The sequence below is a fragment of the Lepidothrix coronata genome, unplaced genomic scaffold, assembly GCF_001604755.1.
Source record: "Lepidothrix coronata isolate B3197 unplaced genomic scaffold, Lepidothrix_coronata-1.0 Scaffold31, whole genome shotgun sequence".
Classification (NCBI taxonomy): domain Eukaryota; kingdom Metazoa; phylum Chordata; class Aves; order Passeriformes; family Pipridae; genus Lepidothrix; species Lepidothrix coronata.
The window spans coordinates 9,385,029-9,397,819 of record NW_016690211.1 but is presented as its reverse complement, the minus strand read 5'-3'; the positions used below and the strand labels follow the sequence as shown (position 1 = coordinate 9,397,819).

At 36.5% G+C, this 12,791-nt stretch overlaps 1 protein-coding gene across 1 annotated transcript in view; it reads right to left on the bottom strand.

The window, feature by feature from the left end:
• Nucleotides 1–592: 592 nt before the first annotated feature.
• Nucleotides 593–12,791, bottom strand: part of SREK1 (splicing regulatory glutamic acid and lysine rich protein 1) — a 39,252-nt gene continuing 27,053 nt past the window's right edge. Inside the window, exons 10-11 of the mRNA XM_017811154.1 lie at nt 7,975–8,671; nt 593–6,905 (exon numbers count right to left, since the gene is read on the bottom strand). Of these exons, the coding sequence (XP_017666643.1) occupies nt 8,566–8,671 (106 nt within the window). The 3' untranslated portion in view covers nt 593–6,905; nt 7,975–8,565. The remainder of the gene's footprint in view (nt 6,906–7,974; nt 8,672–12,791) is intronic.

Below are 12,791 nucleotides of genomic sequence, written 5' to 3'. Positions count from 1 at the left end.
TTAGGCTTTATCTTTAAAAAGAAATGTAAGATTTGCAGAAAGAAAAACAGAAGGAGAAGCACAATCTTCCCCAGGTCCAATGTAGAAGAAGTACACAATAAGAGAAAAGTACTAACACTCATGTCTGCATGTTTTCTTGAAAAAAGGAGACAAAACAAGCCATGCACACAAAATCTTGATTTTAAAAGACTATCACTATTTTTAAAAGACTATCACTATTTTTGTCAATTTTCACTCTTCTTCTCTAGAAGAATTTCTTTGTATTAGTTCCGTAAGTAAAGTAGGCAGTATATAACAAAGAAAGTTAATACATGTTCTGAACTGTTGCAGTCATCTCAGTGTTTCTCAGATCAGTTCTTCCTGCTTTCACATTCAGAGCAGCAGCATGGTGAAATGCAGTTATCCAGACCACAGATGTGCTGACTGAAACCCTGATCGGTGGGAACTAAACCAGCCTTAGTCTCCTTACAGACATAACTGATCTCAAAAATCAAAGATCAGATCACTGCTGACAAGCAAATCCCAAACTTTTGCTCCTTAATCATTCCTGTTTATTTGGATTCTTACACATTATACAAAGCAATAGAGAAACTTAAGCATCGAAAAGTGAATTTTATTATGAAAATATCCATTACATACATCGGTATGACTGTTAATGTCAGAAGCTCTGCCTGAGCTCCTGATCCTACTTTGACATAGTCTTCTATGCAGTTACATTTATTGATTTACTGTTTGAAACTGACAAGCTTTCTCTGGTGAAACTATGGTATTTTTCTCTGCAGAAAAAATTCCCCTACTCACATAGGGGGTTCAAAAGCCTTTTCTGTAACTAAACAGTGATGATACATTCAATTACTTAAACCCTTATCATGTTTCCTGTAACATTCTTGCCAGTATCAGTAGAACAGACTTAGTTTCTAACACTTGATTCTGGGGCAGATGAAGCCTATGAAAAAAAAAAAGAAAAAAAAAAGGAGAGACAGAGAGAGAGACTTGCTTCAGAGTAATTCACTGTATCTCATCCAAATGTAGTGGAAGTGAGTTTATGACACCATTAAAACTTTGGAACATTGTTTATTTATGAAAATAACAACTACATAAGAGCATTTAACATTTCTTTATATCTACCATTTCATAGTTGCTTCATTAATGCAAAAATATACTATACCAACATAGCATAAGTTTGGTTACCTATCAATTAAACTTAGAATACCTACATTATTACTAGAAATATTGAACTTAGAGAAGGGAAATAATACTTTTGCTGCTGGGGTGCTCAGGTTCCCCAGGTATATCTGAACCCAGACAGTGATAAGTGTGATTTGTGTGTAGCAAAGGAGACACAGCTCCCATATCAGTGGGGAAAATACCAGAAAGGATGTACAGACAGGCTACATAAATTGTGAACGTTAAATTAGTCTCCTGGTGTTTCTGGAGTGGATCACTCATTCCTTTGATTAAATTATATTATGTAAATGAATTATATTACGCAAATGATGGCTTTTCAAAGTAGCAATTTCTAAGTTGCCCATGATTTACTCATCAGTGCAGCAGTAGTTCTAAATTTTTGCACTAGGGAAGGAGTAGAGCTACAACTTCTTCTAAGAAAGCTACTTAACTGACAGCCTCATTAGTGACATGAAGAACTGAGTGAAAGGAAGATGAAATTACTCTTTTACCATTGCTGATACATCTTTTAGGCCAAAGATGACACATGTAACTTCTTCAATGTGAGAAAAATAATTTCATTATAAAGATTAGTACAGAACACATTTTGTACACCAAGACCCTCTAATCTCAGATTTGGCACTAGATGAACACAAAAAATGCAACAAAATTTAAAAAAAAAAGTGTAAGCTGAAGCTTTCTAGAATAGAATATGTAAACAGCTAAAAACTCACTTTTGCTGTCCATGTTCTCCTCTATTAAGCTCAATAATCTTAAAGTTGACTGTCATGACAATTTTAAAAAAAAAAAATTTTCCCTCTTGCATAGTAAGAGTTCATGTGTTCAGAAAATACTGAAACTGAAGTATGTAGATAGCTTCTCAACTGTGGCATTTATTTGAACAATACATAATCGATGTGTAAACAGCTTCATCTCCTCAAACCAGCTGGAAAGTAGCTGCCTCTGTATATTGTCAGACAAGTTTATTAAGCTGTTGTCCATTGAAGAGAATACAGAAGAAAGCCACACACTAACATGCTCAGATCCTGCAACAGGACTTACTTACAAACAAGGCATTCTTGATAAAAATAAATACAACATGCAATGACATTTTTTAAAAGTCTAAAATTAAACAATTGAAAGTATGATTCTCATACATAAAAAAATCCCCTTTTGTGCTTTTAGTTTTCAATATAATTTCAATTACACTTTTCAACATATAAAAATAAACCTAAAGTACAAGCTGAAAGCTTCTGTTCTGTTTACATATTAGCAAACAAAATTAAATTTTAGATTCTCTTTAGGCACTAACACTTAACGATATCTACATATTTCAACTCTTCACACTCCAATCTCTAGTGAGAAAACTGCATCTCTCTGAACTAAGTGCCTACTGATTGACATGATTTTAGCCATTTACAGATCTCAGCATTTATGCCACTAAATCAAATTTTCACGTTTAAACTTATGATAACACCAAAGGCAATAACTGATTGCTATAAAATGGAAAATACAAGTGGCAAGTGGGACCCATAATATGACCCAGTTCATTATTCACAATTCACATCCTAAAGACCGTTTTACCATTATGATGCAATTATCACACTTTGGATTCTTTTCTCCCCCCTCCAAAAGTACATGAACTCCAATCTTCTTTCATTACAAACCAACAAAAAGACAGTGATGCAAATGCTTCGGACTTTAAAATAGACAATACACACATCACTATGACATTACTGCTTGCAGTGGTCATACACATGAATGAAAAAATTGAGTAATAAGGACAGGTAAGGACAGGTAAGAACTATACAATAATTTATAACATACAAAGCAGCCTTCACTTATCTCTTTCTTAGACAAAAGAAAATCCCCACTTTAGTTACTATCACAAAGTATCAGTACAAGCTAAGCACAACAAAGAGAAGCTACGCTGTAACAGACCTGCAGGGTTTCAAAGTAATTTCAGGTACTGCCTTAGATGTAACTGGGCCAGAGAACAGTAGCAAGCAACACAAAGCATACTACAGACTACAGAATTTTCCTCCCTTGCAGCAGAGTAAAATATCCAAGTGTCCACAGCTCATTTCAGAATCCAAGCTGTGCATAGGTTGCTGCTGTCAGCCAGCTAATATAAGGCCAGTTCAGATGTATCTATTTTGATGTGCCATCAAAAAAAATTAGCAGGTGATTAATGAGTAGGTAGAACCCACATCTCATCAATTTCCCAGGTATTCTTCAGATATTTCTAGTTTCTAACCCAGTGCTTTTATCCCTACTTCTAGTTCTGAAATATGAAAAAACCAGCATTCTTAACATACCATAACTACCAGTGTTTGCGAACAAAATTCCATCCCTCACATCTGTGTAAATCCATTGACTGATGAATTTATCTAAGCCACAGTCACCTCTATCTTGAGCTTGAAATCCTGTTTCATCCACCAGCAGTTTTCTTCTGCTATCTTCTTCATCCAAAAGCCATGTCTGTTATCTAGAAACACTGTTGGGAAGTAACTGTGGGCACTAATGGAAGCTTATGCATATGTGCTTTACATGGTCTTTGCAAAATGGCACCCCATCATCACTTTTCTGAGCAATTAAAATGTCAAGTAAAGGCTGATTCAGATGAAATTACATGTAAAGCAACAGAGCTATTGTGAACTCCACTGTTTTGAAAACCTCCACTCGATTTAATCCCATTTATAAAACAGAAACCCAGGTGATCCGACATGGCAGCTCAGCATGCAAGCTTGTTAATAATGAGGCAATGGACTTCCCATGGAAGATGGACACTTTCAATGGATAATGTGTGCAATCCTGTAGGAGCAAGCTGGAACTTAATTCCTGTGCTACGCTACCAGTTTAAAAATTAACTACCCTCTGCTGAGATACACATTTTATGGAGTAATAGTTCTCTAGTAGTAGCTTTTTAGGAAGAGAGGAACCATAAAACATCCTATACAAATAAGCAAAACTTAACTTCCTCACAGATGCGCACAGTATTTACAAAGTAAAATCAAAAAACAAAGTATTCGGAAGAAAATATGACTTGAGGTGGGGAGGAAATGTGTGTGTTTGGTGGCTGGCTGCTTTGGTTGTTTGTTTCTTTCCTTTTTTAAAAAACAAACAAACAAAAACTTTGTAAGGAGCCATAATTCACATACAACATAACAATGTGCTGCATATAGCCTCACATATGTGCTAAGTTAGCTAGTAAGTTAAGGCTGCCACCTTTAACTATCAATTTCCAAAGGCATGTTTCTCAGCTAAGTGTACACAATCCTTTACATATTCTATAACCGATATATCATAGGGCTATCCAATTTCAGAATAAGAAAACTAAAGATAACAAACTAATATCAGCTAAAACATGATACACTTCAAAAATTCTAATTCTTCCCAAAGGAGAAACTTCGCTTTTCAAAGATACCATAAAAAAATACATGTATGTTTTCACTAATACCTACATTCTGAATCAAAGAAGCTGTCTGAGTAAGACCATGTGGTCTAAAAATATTCCTTTAATAAGTATGTATCAGCAGAAATTTCCCTCTAAAATACTCAATTTTATTAGTGAAATGGTACCAAAGATAACAAGTATAGAAACAATCTCTTTGCTCTATGCTACTTAGACATAAACAACACAGCTGTTGTTGCAAGACACAGTCTATCACAGTCTTCCTGCAAGCACAGATTTGTTATTCCTTATCAGAATTATGGCTGTCTATACTTTACATGGTAAAGCATTTTCTGTACTCTTAAATGTGTAGTGGTAAGAACACTAAATCTTATAAAAAATGAAGAGTGATTAAGCAGCTTCACAATCAAATTGATTTGATTACCTTGGGAATTGGGCAAATTTTTTGTTCCCTGTAACATGGTCTCCTCCCCCCACTGAAAGAATTAACTATGCAAAAGAAAAGTATAACAAATAGAAAGCAAATAGCCAATACACTATTATTTTTTTATTTCAACTGAAAGAAATAACACTTCCCATGAGGTAAGGCAATTAATTCCATTGCATTAAGTTGTAGTAAAAATAATCTACTCCACTTTAGCTATAATTATGTCTTAGAAGTATGACTTTTCGGAAATCTCATGTAACCAATTAAATTAGTTCAGAGAACACAAGCCATGTTTTACCTTGACAAAAATATTTCATCATTCTCTTCTTACATGCTTTCTTCCCAAAAAATGAAAAAAACCTCTACTATGTAAGCCCTGTGTAAATTAAACTTTCTTGCCCAAATTATTTATCCCCCACTGCTTTGCAAACAATTCCTTCTACATCACCCTACAGGTATCAGAGAAGATGATCAAGAGGTAACTATTAAGGCCATCCAAATGTAGATTAAATGTCTTAAGGGCTTTCTTGATGCAGGTGATCAGAACACGTTTTATGTTGAGCTACTACTTTTGTACAGTGGTGGTCCCACTGCATCTTTGCTCTCATTTATAAATCTCCTTTAAGAGTAAAAAGTAAAATGGAGCTTCAGTATTTTAACAAATGAACCAAACAACCGTTCTGACAAATCACTTGCATCCTTGTCCACAGTATGGTGGTGGCAAAATAGCAAGAGAGATCATATAAGGTTTAGCTGAAAATGTGTAACAGCACATACACATTTCTAGAAAATATCACATTTTAAGAAGGCACTAAAGCTTCTGCTTGTGCTCCCGTATTTTTTTAACCAAAGAAAAAAAATTATTTCCTTAATGGCACCTGTACTATTTGCAGCTTAACAGACACACTGCAGTACATCTCAAAACAAAGCTGTAAGTTCTGATAATACCATACTGATGTGCTCACTTCTGTAAGGACAAAGAAAACAACAAAACAAACCAATCCTAAAATAACCCAGTAAGCTAACCAAATATCTATAACATGGCAATGTTCCTTACAGGAAAAGAAAAAGAGCATGCATTGTTCAAATACTTTAAAAGAAATATTAATTTTAGGGATATTAGTAAAAAATTCTTTTAAATAATAAACCCGAAGAATCTCAAGCAGTGAGCAAATGAAAAACATACTAATTCTTGGGTATTTAACATAAGGTAAAGTTGTGTTTGTGTTTAAAACCCCTTTCCCTACAGTTGTCATTTACAAGGAAAGAAGGTGTGTACATTTATGCACCATTTTCAAGCACATCAAACATTACACATTGGGATTTTTTAACCAACAGGGCAAAACAACACAAGTCATCAACAAGCAGTATTTTAAACAACCTTCAATGCATACCTTCAGCTTTTTTGGGGAAGTACAGGTTTACATCTTTCAGTTTCTACTTATTTGTAACAGCTTATAGCAAAACGTAACATACATAATTTTACAAGTACAGCCATCATGGAAATGCATGGATTTTCAGAGATGAATAATTCTGATGGCATCTGCCTTTTCATGGTATAACGACTGGTCCGTGTTCTCTTGCTTTACAGCAAGAAGACAACAAAGCTATCACAAGAATTGTAGGAACTACTAGTACTATCAATACGGTCAGGTTGATTGCTTTGACATTTTCTTCCTCATTCTGGGAAATAAAATGCTTTGGATTTCATTCCTTAGTTGAATCACAAGTCCATTCTTTGCTTTAAACCTCTTCCATTTTAATTGACAGGCTTTCTTCATTTGGTTGACAGTTCCCATTCTGTTGTAGCTTGACTTCATCTGTTCTTTGTGCATCTCTATTGTCTACTTCCTTGTCAGTTTCTGAATTCTGATCCTCTTTATTGTTATCTTTCTCCTACCAAAGATAAAATAATTTTATAAAAAAATATTTCTTAGCATTATACAATATGACTTCCAACCAACTCTTGGTAATTTTATTGTCTCAATTTTTACATGCTTATCCTGTCTCTGCAATTTTTAGAACAGAGGGTGTGAACTTCTTTGCCCCTTGTTTTTTTAAAATAAGCTTTCTTTTCAATTGGCTGAAGTTAGGCACTCATACCAACCCTTCATCCAAGAAATCACTGTCATAAAATTATCTGTCTTTATTATCTATATTCTAAAAAAACAGAACAAGCAGCACCTATGAGAAACAGCTCCAGAAATTAAGATTTCACCACATTTTTTTAATAAAACAGGACTACATTTTTTCTTTACTATTTTTTTAGGTATCTGATGCATTTTTAACAGAGTACTTAGGTAAGATACTTAAGCTTTGTAGAATGACATAAATCAGCCGTTTTATAACAGTTGTATAATTCTGAGCACAACAAAACTACTCTTTAAAGCATGCTGCTATTCAAATTCTAGAATTAAACAGTTTGAAGATGTTTCTTTTCTTAATTGCAGCACCTTCTCTTTTGTGGGAAAAATCCCATATCACTCTTCCCCAACTGTTCAACTCTACTCCTGCAGAATCCAATACACAGACCAGGACCAAGGCAACGAGGGAGATGCTGAACTGCACAGTGGAAGTTTATTTCAATAATGTTTTCAGCTTGACAGTCAAGATGCCTCTGAACACTGCTTCTTAGTTACATGGTCTGCCTGCTCACAAAGGTAGGCAGGCAGCCAATTCCTAACATACGGCACACAACAGGAAAGAGTAACAAAACTAAGTGTTTCTGCACACTCCTTCAGGTCCAGTATAGTTCAAACATGGAGACTTACCAACTGGCCCACTCATCCCAACTGCGGGTCTCCAACTAGCAAAAACTAAACCCAAACAGTAATAATTTCATAAGGAAAACAGAAGAAGTAAAAGACGGTCGGATGAAAAGAAAGAAAAAGGAGGGAGGGAATTTCAGTAATGGCTTCACTACCACCACTTTAGTCTGTTGATCACTTGGGTCACACAAGCTTACCTTCAAAGTAGTGGTGCTTTTGTCAGATTTCTCCTTTCCCTCTTTTTCTTTACTACTTTTTTTCTTGGAGGTGGAGCGTTCTCTTTCTCTTCTTTCATTATTTGTATCTCTTTCTCTTTTTTTTTCTTTCTTGTTTCTGTTTCAGAAAATTTTTGTCAAATTAGGATTTGATCCAACTTCAAACTATTTGACTGCTAACTTAAACTCTCTGCTGTGCATTTTAAAAAAAAACCTAAAATGTAACAGAAAAACCTTTCATAAAGGCAAGAGGATTTTTTGACTTGAAGAAAACTATAGAGTGTAAAAGTGATCAGTCCGCACTGTATTTGCCAAGAAAAAAGCAAATTGATCTCTATCAGATGAAAGGGTTTTATCATTTTGAAGCAAATCTGCATTGCTGATTGATTTGAAACTCTCCCATTGAAAGCATACTAAAGCTAAAATCCATTAAGGTTTTGGGTTGGTTTTAAATTAAAACTGAATCATACTGACTAACTGTAATCATCTGAGATGATTAGTGCAAAGGCAATAAAACAATGAAAATGTTATAAATCCTGCCTTCTTTACTGATCATTAACTTTTATGTTTACATCAAACTGACCTTCTGGGGGAAGGAGTTCGTGAAGACTTTCTTTTTGCTGTTTTCGATGTTTTAGGAGACTTGGAAGGACTTCTACTCTTCCTTTTACGCCTTTCTCTACAGGACCAAGAAATTCAAGATCATCAAACCCCAAAATAATAAACTCAAGAACCAGATAAAAGGAGAAAGCTCATAAATGATCTAACACATCCACTCTGCAAGTATCCCTGAATTTAACATTATAAATCACCAACAATACAAAAACTGTACAAAGAAAAAAAAATATTTCTTATGTGCTAGTTTGGTGGGAAAGGCAAGGGCTTGAAGTAGAAAAAAAGTTTGTACCCTTTCAAATACTATTTTTTTAAATCATCGCATGCTTGCTAACAATGGAAACACACTGAATTCACTAATCCTATATTAACTAAGAGTTTCCTCAGTCAGGAAAAGAATACAATTGAATGAAGTGCCATATTAAGACAAAGGCATAACTTGAGTAATATGAAATTCAAAATGTAACACTACAACCTGAAGATCACTGAAACTTCAGGTTAATCTGACTGAAATTTAATTTATGAATGAAATTTAATACATGAGCTAGAATTCCTGTTGGTTTAGAAGTAAACCGTTAACAATTAATCCCAAGCAGTTGTCAAAATCAGAATAAATAAGCAAATATTTACTGTTTTTCTACTGGTCCTTGCTCAGCAAACAGAATGCTATCATTCTACAGCGCACAGAAGAGCTTGTATTTTACAGAACAGCTGTTTTACATAGCTGGAGTTTGCTGAAGTTGCCGTTATGGAGTTTGATCCTGAATGGAACAAAACCTTAAATAACTCGTTGCAAACATGAAGAGGCACATGTTGAAGCAAAAACTAATCTAGTAAAGCTTCATTCAACATAAACGCAGAACCTATCTTTGACAAAACAAGATGATTTTCTCCTATCAACTCTTCATACAGCAGGAAAACCAGATTGGAAGAGCCATCAAAGAAAAACAGGAAAGTTAAAAACTAACTTCTAAATATGACACAAAAGCTACACTTATGCATACCAGGTTTTTCAATTCACACCATTAGGTGTGAATATTTAAACCTCTAGTATTTAGAAAAGGCAGGAAATCAACAGTTATTAGATAAATTATGGAAGGACACATTAAGTTATGCCTAGTATCACTACGTGGATTGATACTCTGACAGTATCATCTACCATGACTGTCCTGGTTTTGGCCAGGACAGAGTTAATTTTCTTTCTACTAACTGGTACAGTGCTGTGTTTTGGATAATGCTGACAATGCACTGATGTTTTAGTTGCTTACTCTGTATCAAGGACTTTTCAATATCCCATGTTCTGCCAGCAACCAGATGCACCAGACTCTGGGAGGGAGAGCTGACCCAAACTGGCCAAAGGGATATTCCATACCATAAGGCGGAGTTGGCCGGGCTGGGCATCGCTTGGTGGGTGGTGAGTGATTGTGATGTACGTCACTTGTTTGTCTGGGGTTTTATTCCCCTCTCTCTCCTTCCCACTACACTTATTATTGCTATTATAATTATTATTTGTTTCAATTACCAAAATGCTCTTTCTCAACCCCTGTGACACAGATCTGGGCAGAGTGTGAGAAGGCTGAGCAAGGAAGGGGCTGGTGTGGGAACAAAGGAAGTCCAAAAACAACTGTTATGGTTTAACCCCAGATGAGCTCACTCCCAGTCTCCCCTCCCCTGCTGGGCCTGGGGAGAACTGTCAGGAAAAAAAGGAAAACTCCAGCATCTACCAGCTGCCAAGAAGGCAATTAATTCTCTCCCAGCCAAAACCAAGACAGGGACCTTCTGAAGCTGCAGAGGAGCAGGTTTCTTAAATATTTTGGTCAATAAGCTTTTAAGTTCGATTTCATCTCTGGTAAACAAAAATTTAAAGTTGCATCAGAATCATGGAGCAAATAACACAATCACTGATCAGTTGTTCACTTGCTAATAAGCATGTCATTTTTCAAATAAGGATACTAGAAACTGATTATTCTGACAGTGCTCCAACTTTGGCTACATCAAGCACAACGCTGCTTTATTCTGCTTTCCAGCATACAAGTGAGTAAAAAGTACTTTAGCAATTGTGTTCAAACTAGAAACTGTTTCTTCATGAAATCTAATTTTAATTTTCTGCTTATTTCAAGTCGAAGAACTACAATTGTGTCCCACCACATTTTTTCTCATTTCTGTTACATTTGTCTTTAAAAAGATTTTTGTGCACCTGTTTCATTAGTGTTCTTGGCCAGTCTTCACGAGCAAAGATTTGGGAAAGGTCATTAACCCTTCGAGCCTGCACAGTGGATTTTTTTAGGTGAGACACAGCGTGCGCTGAACTGAGCCCACCCTTTAATCCTGAGGTTCATATGCCGGGGCCGAGTAAAGCTTGGACAGTGGCAGTGAGGGTCTCAGGATGTAGGTTTGTTTAGAGTGACCTTCTCTTAGATGGATTGCCTTACAAGGCTGATGAGCTCCATCTGCCCGGGGGGCTGGGAATCGAACCCGGGTCGCAGCGGTGAAAGTGCTGCACCCTAACCACTAGGCCACCAGGGGCCCCTTAGTGTTCTTACACAATACTAATATAGCAAAATTCAGGAAAAAGCAAGTCTGAATACTTTGAGAGTGATACTGCGTCTCCTAATCATACATGAAAATAACATTCAGCACCTCCTCTGGTACTGCTGGCACTGCTAGCCTGTAAGATGTCAGTTGGAAAGACAGACAGATCCTTCTCTTCCCCTGGTCTGTGTCTCTTCCTTCATCTAGGAATCACAAATAACCATCTTATTTCCAGTACTTACACACTGCCTGTCAGCAAAGCAATGTTAGTTTCCACCTAGTTCCTATAAAGTTCTGTATGTCCTATTCCACCTTCAACTCTTCTCCAAAAAGATGAGTACTATTTGTCCAGTATTTTACACTCATCAGGTAAATGATCAGCAGTCAGCGCTGTACTGAAATGCTAATTTGAAATGCCAATTTGCTGGATAATCTTCTCCAGAATGGTCTGTAACCGTTTCAAACTAGGCAATGTCAATCACTAAAGTAAAGAGATACCTCTAAAAGCAAGCTGTGACTGTAACCCAGCCTATTCACAATTACTTTTCAGAGAACAACAGCACTGCTAAGGTTGGAAGAAGCCTCTGAAGATCACTTAGTCCAACTTATCCCTCCCCCACCTCACAACAGGGTCAATCACAAGTAGGTTATTCACGGCCATATCCAGTTGGATTTTTACTGTCTCCATGGATGGAGGAGTCTCTGCAATTCCTTGGGGTATCTGGTTCCAGTTTGCCCAGAAAAAACACCATTTAAACATTTGAAAAAAAGCCTTTATTTCCCATAGATTAATATGAGCCTACTGCCTCTTAGCCTGTCACAGGCCTCCACAGAGATAACAGACTCTGTCTTCTTCACACTCTTATAAGGTATACATACACATTGCTCACAACACTGCTGGCCTTCTCGGCTGCAAAGACCTTTGCTGCCAGCCAGCCTTCCAGCCAGTCAGTCCCCACGCTGTACTGGTGTAACAATGTCATTCCTGCCTGGGTGCAGGACTTGTCCTTTCTCTTTGTTCAACTCCATGAGATGACTATCAGTCCATTTTCCCCATTTGCTGAGGTTTCTCTAAATGGCAGAACACTCCTTTGGTGGACTAGCCTCTCCCCACAGTTGGTTCTCTATTGTCTGCAATTTGCTGAGGGTTCAATCTGTCCCGCTATCTATGTCACCAGTAATGATATTCAATAGTATTGGCCTCAGTATTGATACTCTAAAGACAATGTTATGTCTGAAAAAAAATTGTAAATTCATACTAAAAAGTGTATTTCTCATTCTCCATCTTCAAAAGAACACTGTCCTTGTGTAGCAATCTGTATAAAAAATATTAACTTCATACCAAAGTAGGGTTCCTTGACTCCACTAGAAGAGATGCACTAATTTTTACTAGAATTCTTTGCTCAATTACTTGGCATTGTAGCCTTCCATAACACTTTCTTAACTAGTAAGATTCTTAATTGTTGCAGAATTTTTGGTAATATCCAGCTAACTACACTTGCTACTTGACATTAGGAAGCTGGTCTTCCACCAATGTTTTTATATAAGCTAATGACCAGTCTTCGCGAGCGAAGATTTGGGAAAGGTCATTAACCCTTCAAGCCTGCGCAGTGGATTTTTTAGGTGAGACCCAGTGTGCGCTGAACTGAGCC